Source organism: Chionomys nivalis, chromosome 1 (genome assembly GCF_950005125.1).
Source record: "Chionomys nivalis chromosome 1, mChiNiv1.1, whole genome shotgun sequence".
NCBI classification, from domain to species: domain Eukaryota; kingdom Metazoa; phylum Chordata; class Mammalia; order Rodentia; family Cricetidae; genus Chionomys; species Chionomys nivalis.
Genome location: NC_080086.1, coordinates 168,148,769 through 168,162,856, shown reverse-complemented (window position 1 = coordinate 168,162,856; position 14,088 = coordinate 168,148,769). Strand labels below are relative to the sequence as shown.

Below are 14,088 nucleotides of genomic sequence, written 5' to 3'. Positions count from 1 at the left end.
AAGAGAATCCTTGCTAACTTCATGGGGTCCCCTGAACAGGCCCCTGGACCTGACCCCGGACAGGAGTCAGCTGTCAAACCATTGTTGTGACCCGGGAATGCAGATGCAAGATGTGCCAAAGCCCTGACTGAATAATTGCACACCAACATACACCGCATCCCCTCACCTGCAGAAGGCAGAAGTACGGTCCTTATTACGCACTGGGGCATCATTATATAGTTTTCAGTGTCTGTATAGCACAAAACCTATGAGTTCTTCATTCTGTGCTCATCAAAAGCCACCGTGAATACAAAGAAACATGGACTCCGGTGTGATGTTTTGTCCTCGGTGTCTCCTGTCCCCACCTCCCACGGTGGAGGCCCTGGGTGGCAGAGAGGCGACAGGTGGTACAGAGGGCCTGCTTGGCTCACCAGTCTGGGAGAACGCCCTGCTGTTAGTCTGGCGGGGAACGGTGTACAGCCGCCAGGCTTTTAGGCTGAAGGGGGGAGTCGGTTGCTAGACTGTGTCATGAGGGAGACTGTGCACAGGCCTCTCCTCCTTAGGGTGAGCTCTGGCTGCCTATCTGGAATGCCCGTGTTCTCAGCAGCTATAACTTTATTTGCTTCCAGCAAGTGAGCTCATGACCTCATTTTTGCTGGTACTTGAATAAAACCCAGGGCTGGGATGCCAGACCCACTGAGTTAGAGGGCAGTGCAGGACAAGACTCTAATGGGATGCATTTGTGCATCCTGCAATATGTCCCCCCATTCAGAAAAGTCCCCCCAAATGAAAGCCTCCTGGGACTGGAATCTGGGAGCAAGGCCTGGTTTTCAAGGGTGACGAAGGTAGGCAGTATCCTGAGTTCTCAACAGACCCCTCCGCTCTCAGCAGAGAGTCCAGTGAACAGTTCACATCAACTGAAAAATATCTCCCTGACATACTTTAACACATCTTCCTCTTCCTTTTCCTCCTCCGGGCTGCTGCTGCAGGGCAAGTCGGCAGATTCTGGCCCCTGGGAAGGACTCAGGTCTAGAGCAGGCGAGCTGCTCCTGCTGCCCTCTTCCTCGCTGCTGCTCCCCGGGGAACTGGTGTGAGGAGATGCCGAGTAGGGAGGGGAGAGCTGCAGTTTATCAGTGGTCACCAGAGATGGCGTTTCCTGTTTTCGGCCCTGCAGAGCAGAAGACAGAACAGGCTCACCACCACAGGTTGTTTCCCCAATGCACTAGTTTGTGTGACAGTGACGCGGACACACTCTGAGCCAACTGCAAAGCCCAGCACAGCACATGACCAGGTCAGGCAGCGCTCCCACGGCATAGGCACCCACCCTTACTTCACCCCCACTGCTCCCCGCACCTCAAGCTCAGGACCCACTAGGGAGGGATGCAGGCCTAGGTATGAGGAATAGCTGAGTGGAATGGAAAAGATCCAGTTGAAAAAACCATGGATGGAAAGGCAAGGCAAGGTAAAAGAGTACCAGGAGCTCCTGCTACAACACCTGTTGTGGGCCTAACTGAACTCCGCCGCCAGCTGGCGGCACAGCTTCAGTTTCTTGGAGACAGTAACATCCCAGATCGCTGCAGCCCCAGGTTATCATGAGCACTGTAGAGACGATACGCTGCTCTAAAGCACGCGGGAAAAAAGAGAACCCTGCAAAACTTCACGGCAGGGCCGCCTCTCCTTCCAGAAGCCAGGAACCTTCCACAGCCTTCTGCTGAGAGGAGGGCTGGTAAGGAGCTCCTCCCCCACCCCCGTGTGCCCCTCACAAACGTGCCAGTAGCTGCCCACACCCCACCCACAGAGCTAGTCTTACCCCACACAATACACACCACACACAGGAAGTAGCTGAGAGGAACACAGCTGAGAAAAGCGAGCAAGAGGAAGAAGTGACATCCTGACGCAGGCTAAGAGCATCTCTGATGCCAGGAGCAAGGACCTAGGCTAGATTCAACCCATGAGTCATCTCCACTCACAGGAGTCAGAGGACACAGGGCTGGCGTTACCTCGATCAGGATCCCCAGGGCCACATCAACCATTTCAGCTTCATTCATGCAGTACACAGTCTTCGTGGCAGGGGCCCTGAAATAAAGACACAAAATGACAGCTGAGCACAGAGGGACTCACAAGGATGAAGGAAACGGTAGCATCCTCCATGGGGGAGGGGGGGTATACTGCTTCTCTGAAGAATTTTCTCAGCCTGGTGGCCCAGGGACAGAGCGCAGGGCTACCAACCCTCCATGGACTCCCTCACGAGGAACTGGGAATGGGATGACGGCTGGCTTCCGAGGATCACTCCTCGAAACACCCAGTGGACAGCCAGCCGGACATTGTGGCACACACTAATCCCAGCACTTGGGAGACAGGGGCAGGCAGATCTCTGTGAGCTCAAGGCCAGCCCGGTCTACAGAGCTATTTTCAGGCTAGCCAAGGCTGCATAGGCCCTGTCTCTAAATCAAACACTGGACCCAGCAAACACAGGTGCCTGAAAGTGGGAATACGTTTAGGCTGCAGCAACTACAAAGGGAACAGGTGGCCAGGGAAGAGCAGCAAGCTTAGCTCTGGAAGCCTAATGCCCTTTCTGAGAGCCCAGCAGGGCTCCCCCCCTCCACCTCCCACTTGATAATGGCAACTTAAAGTTCTCCCCCCCAAATCACTGGCATCCACCTAATTCACACCCACAACTTCTGATTTCTTGACGCTCTGCCCCCAGGAAATGCAGGCACCACTCAGGCAGCTAAAGTGCACATCCACCCCTCTTGCCTTCTTAGGATTTTTCTCACAAATGAAGAGACTAGCACTTTGGACAACGGGGCTCCTGGGGGAATGGTCTGTATACAGAACTCACTGCCTGTGCCAACAGCTAGGTGGCAGGACCTCACCACCACAGAGACTCCGGCGGTGCTTCTGTGAGGAGACAGCTGAGACCTCAGACTCTGCTAGAAGGATGCCACCCACCCCACTGCCCTCCCCACTCTGACCAGGTTGTCCCACCTTGTTGCTACCCCCTCCTGCACAGCCGCTCTCCTCTTCCTTTTGGGTGTCTTCGCTGACAGCTCCCCCCGCTCATCCTCGGGGGCTGTCATCCATGAGGGAAGGACTCTCTTTTTGTTCTCAGATTTTGGGGATCCCATGGTTATAGTTTTTCACACTCAGTGACTTGCTTCTCTGGGGCAGGACAAAAATCACATTCTCCTGTCACATCGGGCTTATTTGTCCCCGATGGGTGCTGATCTTCGATGCCTACAAGGGGAAGCAAGTGGGTAGATCTAGTAAGTCAACACTATCAGTAGCCAGCAACGACTGCTGGGCAGTGCAGGGCATGCTGGAGGTGAGCAAAACCCAGAAGGCCAAGCCATCTGCAGTGAGTCAAACGGAGGGACAGCGGCAGGTAGGACTAATAAGTTCTGCGACCACTCCATTGCTCTGGGCCCCACACAGGTAGCTGGGGCAGCAAGAAATGCTTTCCTGTCACCTCTGCACGCTGGGAGGGAGGGGGAGGGAGGGAAGGAGGGAGGGAGGGAGGGAATAAACAAACTCTGGTCTCCCTTTCCTCTGCACCCCAAACAATCACCCATAACGACAGACTTCCCACCTTGGCAGTGATCTGGTTACTAGAACGCGGAGGCCTTCTGATTCACAGATTTCATTAGCCAGTGCCTCCTTCCCCCGCCCCTACAACATATACTGCTTGATAATTTTGGCTCATTCAGAATTACTGTTTATAACTTCATTTAAACAAACAAAAATGAAAAACAAAGCAAAACAAAACAACAACAACAACAAAAAACCTAGTAGGGCATCACCCTAGCCTGTCCAGCCACAGAACAGGAGTTGATAAGTGGGATACCATGCAGTGACCATATACAGAAATGTATCAGAGCGACAGACAGTGCACTGCGTCCATTTCACAGACCAGAAACAGACGTAGTTAACAGTTAACGTGCACAAAGTCGCAGAAAGCTGTGCATCAACCATCGAGCAAACAGCCAGGTCCTGCCGACCGCAAGGGGATGAGGTACGGTGCTCGCCTGGAAAATCTCACCCAGAAGGCATATGCGGGGCCTCGCTGCACTAGCCGGGAGCTGGCCACGCCGCTCCCTCCCACCCGCAGAGGGCGCAGAGCAAGGACCCGGGAACAGGACAGGGCAGGCTAGTGGCAGGGCAGTGTGCTCAGCACTCCTCTCGGCCGGTTCCGGGGACGGATTCAGAACTGCGACGCCCTCAAGCATCGCACCGCCCGCCCCTTCCGGCCCCCGCGCGCTCCCGACCCGCACGCTCCCGACCTAGTCGCTGCCTGGCGCGGAGGGCCCCGGGTGCCCCCTGCAGACCGCAAGCCACATCCACAGGCCCTGGGTGCTGTCCGCGGCTGAGCCGCTGTCGGCTATTAGAAAGTCAGTGTCCAGTTAGTAACTAGGAGTAGAAAAGGGGTTCTGGTTTTGACAGTCCTGCCAGAGGATCCCCAAGAGGAAACCAAGTTCAACACGACCCAGGAGACTGACAGTTCAAAGAGAGAAATCAAACTTGCATTTACTAATGTTTAACATTCAGGTTGGCGGCCAAGGGTGCCCATTGCAGAAGGGCGAGAGGCGCCACCAAGAGGCCCAGGTTTTCCCGGGGGTTTTCAGGGGAGAAGCCCCTGGAGTCTACCGAAAACACCGGAGCAGGCCGTCACAGGGGAGGTTCTTCCCTGGCACGCTGAAGTAAATGGAAGCCCAGATCGGATTCTGTCTGCCCCAATGGAGAAATCAAGACTATTTTTACAGCAGGTCGATGAATCACACAGCAGTTTCTGTCGGGTTCTAGAACTGCAATCTTTGGATGGGTACACACACGGCTCCCCTGAGGAACCTCTGTCTTCTCCAGTGCCCTTACCAGCCTCTTTTTGAATGCGAATCCTAAATCTTAAACCAACAGCCTGAGCCAGGAAATTGAAAATCCGATCTCTTAGTGGCATAAACCAATGGCTTCCAATCTCCCAAAGAGCTAGGGGCGGCTTAGCCAGCTGCTCTTGAGCCGGGTTAGACTCCAGCCTTTCTGGGAGTGTAATGAAAGTGTACCTGGCTGTGGTGACAGTGGCATTCACTGACTGTAAGAGTCCTCAACCTCACCGGATGCGAGGCAACCATGTCTAACAGGGCTGGATGGGAGGGTGTGTTTCCTTTGCTTCTTATCCTAACTCCCCAAGCCTGCACACTTCTTAAAACTTCTCCATGGCCACCTAGCAAACAAGGCTTAAGACCAGGAACCCGTGTGTCTGCCTACAAAGCCTGCTGCAGGGAGGAGTAAGGAACCAAGCTAGATTTGCTTGTGCTGGAGTCAATGTGGGTTTTTTATTATTTTTAAAACGACAGGTAAAAGTATGTGGTTACTGGATATAGTAACAAGTGTCAGTCAGCTTCGTTTAGTCAGCCCACCGTGTATTTACGACTGTACTTCCAGACCTCAGGCCGAGCTCCTGGGCGTTTGAACACCAAGAGACTGGGCTTGGGGCTGAGCAGAGATAGGTCCCTGAGCACAAGGGAGAAATAGGAATTTCCACCTGCCAGGCTTTTCACAGAAGCCAAGACAGGTTCTCCCCCCCAGCAGAGTGGCTCAGTCCGGGGTAGCCTGCCTTCATGGTTGTGCTTCCAGCAAACACCTTCATTCAAGACAGTAGAGGAGGGGGTTTTACTACCACGGCACCCGAGGATTCCAAAATCGGTTCTCTGAAGGAAAGGGTATGTTCCAACATGCTCTGCAGATGAGTGCTCTTCCTGGGAGGGACAGGGTAGGAGGGACAGACAGGTTCTGGGGTGTTCTTCTGTTTCTGAGCCTTAAAACTGCTTCCGCAAGGTGTGGGGAATGCTCTGGTCAGAAAGAATGTATTCTGAAGACCGAAAAACTTTGGGAGGAAAAGTTAAGCCCATGGGCTCTTAACTCAAATGAAACCCAGGGTCACGAATCTGGGTGAGACAGTTATGGAGAAAGGGCAGGGAAAGAGTTAATCTTTTCATGTCAGAGATAACTAGGAGCTAGCTCAGCAGGTAAAGCCACTGGCCATGCAGCCTGGCCACCTGAGTCTGATCCTCCCAAACCCACATAAAGGTGGATGGAGAGTCTACCAAGTTGTCTTCTGACCTCTACTGTGGCATATGCCCTCCCGCATGCATGCACACACATGCGTGCACACACACAAATACACACCAGTAATAAATAGAAAAGTACTACTCTGGTTTTTCCTATATATCACTTTCTACTTTTCCCTTCAGCCTCAGAAGGGAGCCCAGGCCGCAGTATGCTGCTGCTTTTCCCAATGTAGGTACCTAGGAGTTACCCCACTCCAGCCCCACAGCCCACAACTAGCCTAGAGCCCAAAGAAGCTATCAAATGACTGTTCCAAACAGTCACTGTCCGTGGAGCTGACATTCCCTAGGTAGGTAACAAGGTCACCCCTGCTAAGTGTGGGAGGCCCAGGCCCAGGCTCACTGACTCTATAGTGGCTCCTTCCAGGCTGGCCTCAACAGTAGGATGTAGAACTGATAATGGAGGGGGCTTGGGTTCCTCCCCACTCTGCAAGGTCTTCCCAAATGAGAGAACAGAGTACAAGTGTACAGAGATCGCTGGCCCAGGCTCAGCCGAGCCAGGCAGGAGGTACAGGCAGCTCAGAGACCTCAGGCTGGAAGAATGAGAGGAGCCACTAAATGACAGTGCTGGGACCAGATGACCCTGAGGAAAAGGGGATCTGGGGGCCCAGACTTCAGGCCCTGCTGTTGTCTGGAGAACCCTCTTAACCAAAGGTAATAGCTATCAGGTCCAGCAGAAGATACACTGATCTTGGGTTGAGCCCAGAAGATGGTATTGTGGGCTACATCTCAACTCTGGCAAAGTCACAGGGAACCTAATGGGGTTCCGCCAGCAACATGGCAGTGGTGGCGGGTAAGAACTGAGGTACAAAAACCAAGGAAGCCATGGCTATCGCTAGGACCAGGTGACTCAGACATTCTGGAAAGAGACACCAAGTAACTATAAGAATATTCTCTCTCTCTCTCTCTCTCTCTCTCTCTCTCTCTCTCCTCTCATTTTTTCCTAAAAAATAAAAAAAAAAGAAAAGCAATTATGTACAAAATACTGTCAATTCCTCTTGAACCATGAGCACGGCATGCACCACTGAGGCTCCTTCCTCGTCGTTTTATCCTGTGCTCTGTAGCATGTCCTGCTTCGGCCACAGTTCGAGTCTCTAGGAAGCACAGACAGCCCGCTCCAGAGGCTCCTGCTCCGTTAGCTGCAGCTGGATGACTGGGCCCCCAACACAGCCTTTCCCTGAAGATCCACAGCCCCGACACCGCCGAGCCGGAAGCACTGTCTGTTCTCTGTCTCGCCTCTCTTCCACCGGGGACAGTTCTGTTTCCGACGGGTCACTGCAGGCAGGACATCAGAGCTTATGGGCCAGGAGGGTGGTCAGCTTGATCTTGCCATCCATGGAGGCTGTGAGGCAGGTCCCACAGTCCATGGCGGTGCTCCAGTCCACAGTGACCACAGGGGCCCGGTGGCCACCCAGGCTCAAGCAGCTCTCTAGAACTTTCTCGTCACTGCCCAGCTGCAGGACAGGAGTGAAGGGGAACATTAGCGGACATATGTACATATATACACAAACAATATATACTTCCATTCGTTTTTAGTGTCCAGAAACTACCTTGAGCCTGGAGTGGCCACCCCAATCTGAGAATGTGGCCCGGCCCACACCCCACCTTTCTGGAAAGCCTGTTTATACTTTCACTTTCCTGACTGTGGTCAGCCCACCTCATGTGGACATCAAGTCCCTGAGATGTTCTTGAGAGGAGGGCATTTCCTCTGCTGCCTCGACATGGCTACAGGCAAGCGTGCCTGCACCTCTTCTGTCTGTTCCACAGCCCTGGCCTGTTACGGCATCACCTGGCAGTCACGGGCTGGCTTTGCATTGTGCACCTACTTATTCATCTGAGACGCCCTTCCCGCGGTGGGCGTGCAAAGTCTGGGAGGACAAGACCTCTATGGCCAGCTGCATCACCCTGAATAGGGCCTGGCACAAGAAGGCATTGATGTACGAACAAGGAGGCCCTCCAGTACTGCCTCCCCTTGTAGGAATGTGAACACGTGGGAAGGGCTAGATGCCCACTGGCTCTCAGAAACAAGATGATGGCTAGCCTCCCCACTCTGTATGACACTTGTGAGCGAGCGGCAGAGAGTGTCGGCCTTCATGAGGAGATCACTATAAAAGTCATCAATTCAATTATTTATGGATTGTAAAATGGAAGTTGAGCCAGGTGGTGGCGCACGCCTTTAATCCCAGCACTCAGGAGGCAGAGGCAGGCGGATCTCTGTGAGTTTAAGATCAGCCTGGTCTACAAGAGCTAGTTCCAGGACAGGCTCCAAAGCTACAGAGAAACCCTGTCTTGGGAAGGGACGGAGGTAGGGAAGGAAGCTGAAGTTTAGTAGAGTTCCTGAGTAACTGAACCATCAAAAATGACACAGCAGAGTGTGTCAATCCATCATCTGAGTGTAGAGCAAATCTGACTGTACATAACATATACAACAGATGGGGCAAAAGGCTGCACCACTTACAACAAAATGCACCACAACCATTCGTCCACATGGAAAGCAAAGAAGAGCTCACCTGGAAGTCAGCTAAAAAAAGCCTTAAAGGGGGAACCTAGGCTTGTAACCTGTAGTGTTTCAGAGTGTCTCGAAGGAGATGCACATGAGAGATCATGTAGCTGACTGTTGAGGAGAGGGCGTGAGCACAGCGATGCCTCCCGGCCTCTGCCCATTCTGGGGCCCAAGGCCTGCCCTCTTCCTTGTCTCCAGCCCCTTCTCTTTCCACTCCACAGATGGAAGCCTTCTTCTAGGTCTTCCTGAGAACTTGGAGGCTCAAAAATGTGAGCCTATCCACATTAAGCAAAGGTTAAACAGAGGTAGAACTTACCTCTAGTTCCTTCAAGGTTATTGTGCCTCTACCTCAAACAAAGGTCCCACCTAGGTGTGGAGCAGAGAGTTCTGCTCTCTCAGGGTTATAGTCAACAGGTGTGGCTAACAGCCAGCCCTTGTAACCCAGGAATAGAAAAGTAGATCTGTTCCAACCTCAAATAAAAGTCTAAGGATTCAACTAAGTTCCAATTCCCTTACCGGAGATAACCTGGGATTCCACCCAGGGAGTTGTTTGCCTACAGAATGTTTTGGTCTAGTGTGTGAGCGTGACTTGCTTTGTTCTAGCAACAGAATGTTTAACTGTGGATGTAGCCCATGACCTTCAATTGGTATGTTCATTTCCTTCTATCCTGTCAGTGTAGTTTTTTGTCTTACTCCTACCTTTTGGGGTCAGGGGTTGTAAGCCCCAGTCTCTGGCCTCCATCTTTGGAGGCCCCATCCCTGTGCCCGCCAAGTCTTGACCACGCCCTCAGACTATTTAAACTGCTTCCCTGGAAAGTTTCCTCCTGGTCTCTTTTCCTTTCCCCAGTGGTCGCATTAGCGGCCTCCTGGTTCCCCTTCGGGTTACCCTAGAGCACAGGAATCCCATTAAACCTGGATATTTTTTAAATTTGGCTTGTTGTGATTTGGCTTGATAGGGATTTTTGCATCGGCAGAGAGCTTGCATTAGGAAAAATTCCTAACGGGTATTTTAAGCAATTGGAAATTAAACATGGGTGAATTTTCAATGTTCACTGGAATCCCCTCCTGATACTATCCTATATGTTTCTCCGTTTTATTATTTTCATTCGCGTCTTCGTATTCTTTACCAATGTTTACCAAATCCCCACACCTCTACCCTGGCAAGAGGTATTTCTGTCGAGGCTGATCCCTGACAACTTGGTTCCCACCCTGGGAACTGCTGAGGACTTAGCTGTCCGTCACCTACTTTCAGAGCTGTCTAACCTGTGTACGAGCCCCTGGGGAGCACGGACGGCATTTTCTACCTCTTTGGTCCACTTCACAGTAGAGGTGCTAGGCCTAGCCCAAAACTGCTGCTCAAAACCAACCTGTTAACTGATGACCAATGGCATCAAGAGATACCGAGAGGACAGCTCAGGACCCCTCTGTCTCACAGACTGAATACCACTGCAGAGAAGTACTCGCAGATGAGTCTGAAGGCAGGAGATGGACTCAGCGCCAGACACATCCTCTTGGGCTCCGTCCGCCTCACCCACTGATGACAGTGTACAAAACCCCGCCTCAAACTGAGCAGCTCTGACTTGAGAGGATTTTTGTTTTTTTATGTAGAAACAGAAATAAAAACAATGAGGACTCCCCTGGCTGTGGGGGCATGCCTTTAATCCCAGAACTCGAGAGGCAGAGACAGGACTAAGTTCCAGACCAGCCTGGTCTACAGAGTGGTTTCCAGGATATCCAGGGCTACACAATGAAACACTGTCTCGAGAACAAACACACAGGCAACAACAAAACAAAGAGGTCAAGCCAGCGAGAAGGCGCTGTGGGTAAAGACACTTTCTGCCAAGACTGGGGACCCAAGTTTGATCCCCAGGAATCACATGGTGGAAGAAGAGAACTGATTCTTACAGGCTGTCCTCTGACCTCCACATACACACACACAATGTGCCATACGTGTACACACACACACACACACACACACACACACACAGGCAAACAAACAAACCAAGCAGAAAACTGGGCTGAGACTCAGTGGTGAAGAGCACTGGCTCTTGCTGAGGACTTGAGTCAGTGCCTAGAACTGTGAAGGGTTGTTCACAGCCACCTGTCACTGTAATTCCACAGGATCTGACACTTTCTTCTTGGTACCATGCACACGTGCACAAATATATACAGCACTGAAATACACACATAAATAAAGACAAAATAAATCTCTAAAAATAAATCAAAACCATGTGGATAACTTGCATCCTAGCTTCACAAAGAATACCCTCAAATTTCTACCTCACATGACGACTTTGGTGTACGGATCCACAGGCTTCCCATCAAATAACCTATTCTAGATCAGTGATGAAAGCAACCTACCTAGCTCGGACCCAGGAGGTGCATTTCCTTGCCTATACCCCCAAGTCCTTTGCTCTGTTTAGTATCTCGATTAGTATGTATTATTCCCAAGGAATAAGACAAGAAAGGGGCAGGATCTTTTCAGACACTGGCACAGGGCCACACTCAGCTATGCAGGACACAGGACACAGACCACACTCAGCAATGCAGGACTCAGGACACAGGGCCACACTCAGCTATGCAGGACACAGGACACAGACCACACTCAGCGATGTAGGACACAGGACACAGGACACACTCAGCGATGCAGGACTCAGGACACAGGGCCACACTCAGCTATGCAGGACACACGGCACAGACCGCACTCAGCGATGCAGGACACAGGACACAGACCACACTCAGCAATGCAGGACACAGGACACAGGGCCACACTCAGTGATGCAGGACATGGGACACAGACCACACTCAGCGATGCAGGACACAGGACACAGGGCCACACTCAGTGATACAGGACACAGGACACACTCAGCTATGCAGGACTCAGGACTCAGGATACAGACGACACTCAGCTATGCAGGACACAGGACACAGACCACACTCGGCTATGCAGGACACAGGGCCACACTCAGTGATGCAGGACACAGGACACAGGACATAGACCACACTCAGCTATGTAGGACACAGGACACAGGCAAAGACCACACTCAGCTATGCAGGACACAGGACACAGGACACAGACCACACTCAGCTATGTAGGACACAGGACACAGGACAAAGACCACACTCAGCTATACAGGACACAGAACACACTCAGCTATACAGGACACAGGGCACAGACCACACTCAGCTCAGATGAGTCAGGCTGATCCCCCAGCAGAAACCCCTGCCCAGCAGGGCTCTGCCCCAGTTACCTTGTAGATGATGCCCCCCGTGGCAGAGCACGTCAGCATGTAGTTGCCCTCTGAGTCGAAAGCGAAGAGTCGGCCCCTGGGAACTTGAACCTGCTTGTAGCCACTGTAGCCAGACAGGACAAAGGGGCCAGTGGCATCTGAAGGGAGGCCATGCTCAGACACCTTGAGGCCACTCTTGTGGATGTTCCACTGGATGAACTGCAGACACAAGGCACCACAGGGACTCCCTCAGACACTCGCACAGAGGCTACTACCCAGGCTCCCTTGGAGATCCCCCACAGTGGCCACCACCTAGACTTGGGAAACAGAGCCAGAGCTGACCCCAGCAGTGACTGGCTGGGGTAACTGCCTCCCTCGTCAGCCCCGCAACCCTGAAAAAGGCTTTCATGGGCAGGAGGCAGACCAAGACTGAGGGGACCACAGTCCACCACTCAGTCCCATCTCTCATCAGAACAATGAAGAATATCACACCAAAGCTCAACCCTCCTCTTTCCTCTAGTTCAAGAGAGGACAAGGGACAGCCATCAGCTTTGCAGGGCCTCCTGGTCTCTTGGGTGGGGGAGGAGTGCCTGGAGTCTCCAGACCGACCTTGGAACAAAGTATAAAGAACAGATGGACAGATTCCAAACCCATTTTCAGTTTCTTAACAGTATAACGGTTCCCCCTTGTGAAACGGAGAATTAACAGCCTACACTGTGGACCACCTACTTGGCTTCCCAGGGAGTCCTACCCACACAAGAGGGTGTGGAACTTTAACTTAAAAGCCCTACAGAGTTTTCAAAGGAAGGGTCGAAACAGGACATTGTGATACACATCCGTAATCCCATCCCTAAGACGCTGAGGCTGGAGCATCTTGGAGCCAACCTGGAGAACACACTAAGGTATGGTCTCAAGATAACTTATGTGAACATATAAATAAATCAGTATAGTTATGGGGTGGCTCACATCTGTTGGACCAGCATTTAGGATGCTGAGGCAGGACTGTCCCAAGTTTGAGACCAGCCCTTGGCTTAGAGAAAGATATGATCTAATAAAGAAATAATTGTTTTGTAGTCACTGTTTTCATGGGGAGCATGAACAGTATGAAACATGTTCAGGAGGGCATAGGAGACAGCTAAGTCTTTCTTCCATCTCTGTCTACCCTCACCTTCTGTCCCAAGCCATTATCATTCCTACTTCATAAAATAGCTTCCACAGAGGAAGTCTACAGAGGGCACTGCCTTATACTGTCTTAGGACACGGGTTTCCCTTTTACTGCTTTGGGCTTTGCTCAGACCTGTTTCCTGCTAGCATGCTGACTCCAGCCCCCAGAGCAAACTCCACACATTGTCTCGTGACCATGACCACAACTCCCCAAAGAATCTCTTCCCCTAAATGTGGCTCCGTCTACAGTGAGATGAGTCAGTTTTGCCACAGCTTGGGAAAAGGATATGAAATTCCCATTCCAGCCAAGTCCCACTGACCTCACTGGACCCCACAGATGTGCTCCGAGACAGACTTCTACGTATCCCTCTTTTGCAGAAAATGAAAAGGAGGCCGAAAGCAGCCCAAGGCCACAGAGCTCACGGATGGTCCGGCCACCACTAAATGCCACTGGTGCCTACCTTGCCGTCCTCACCAATGCTGTACACGGCATTCTCATCACAGCTGAACTCCACGGAGTAGACTTCCCCGAAGTGGGCCTTCCAGCTCATGGCACACTCGTGTTGCTGCATGTCTGGGAGAACGAGACACTGCTTAGTCGCAGACCAGACCTGGAAAGGCTTCGTGCACAGCAGGGGCCCCTCTCCTTCTGCGACAGCTGCTCTAGAGGATGTGGGCCTCCTGGGCCAGAAAGTGCTGACCCTGTCAAGGCCGCCTGCCTCTGAGTAGCCTCTTGACTGGGCCAGGGGGAGGACTGAGGTCCTTGGAGACAGCTAGAGCTCACCTGGGGGGCCCTGTAAGTCTAGGATTGGGATCCTTCCTACCAGATCCCTATAACTGGCCCCAGGACGCTTCGGGATTGTTATGTAGGAATCACCTTACCCCCTTGTAGAACCTAGGCCTGTCTCCCTGGGGACAGAGGGCAAGCCACCTTACAGCAAGTCAAAAGGATGGCACTGTTTTCCTGTGACCTCTTGCATTCCACACAGGTGACAAGGACTCAGGTGGATCAGCCCAAGGCCAAAGGACTGCTGAGCTCTGTCCCCTCCCACAGTCAAGCAACAGACTGTGCATTGGAAACTCCTGGGCTCCA

General features: G+C 52.2%; 2 protein-coding genes across 5 annotated transcripts in view; both read right to left on the bottom strand.

The window, feature by feature from the left end:
- Positions 1 to 291: 291 nt before the first annotated feature.
- Positions 292 to 4,228, bottom strand: Cyren (cell cycle regulator of NHEJ). Of its 3 annotated transcripts, none has more exons than XM_057787000.1 (4): positions 4,019 to 4,228; positions 2,968 to 3,216; positions 1,950 to 2,055; positions 292 to 1,147 (listed from the first exon to the last, which is right to left on the bottom strand). In XM_057787000.1, exons 2-4 carry the CDS (start codon positions 3,105 to 3,107, stop codon positions 893 to 895), a joined length of 501 nt encoding a protein of 166 aa, XP_057642983.1. In that variant the 5' UTR covers positions 3,108 to 3,216; positions 4,019 to 4,228; the 3' UTR covers positions 292 to 892. The 3 variants fall into 3 exon arrangements, with proteins under 3 accessions (XP_057642983.1, XP_057643000.1, XP_057642992.1); XM_057787017.1 differs by having other exon boundaries at positions 1,980 to 2,055; XM_057787009.1 differs by lacking the exon at positions 4,019 to 4,228 and adding an exon at positions 3,569 to 3,990.
- A 355-nt stretch (positions 4,229 to 4,583) lies between these two features.
- Wdr91 (WD repeat domain 91) overlaps positions 4,584 to 14,088 on the bottom strand; it is a 36,263-nt gene continuing 26,758 nt past the window's right edge. For both annotated transcript variants that reach the window (XM_057777023.1, XM_057777032.1), the window contains exons 13-15: positions 13,457 to 13,569; positions 11,853 to 12,050; positions 4,584 to 7,552 (exon numbers count right to left, since the gene is read on the bottom strand). In XM_057777023.1, the coding sequence (XP_057633006.1) occupies positions 7,388 to 7,552; positions 11,853 to 12,050; positions 13,457 to 13,569 (476 nt within the window). In that variant the 3' untranslated portion in view covers positions 4,584 to 7,387. The remainder of the gene's footprint in view (positions 7,553 to 11,852; positions 12,051 to 13,456; positions 13,570 to 14,088) is intronic.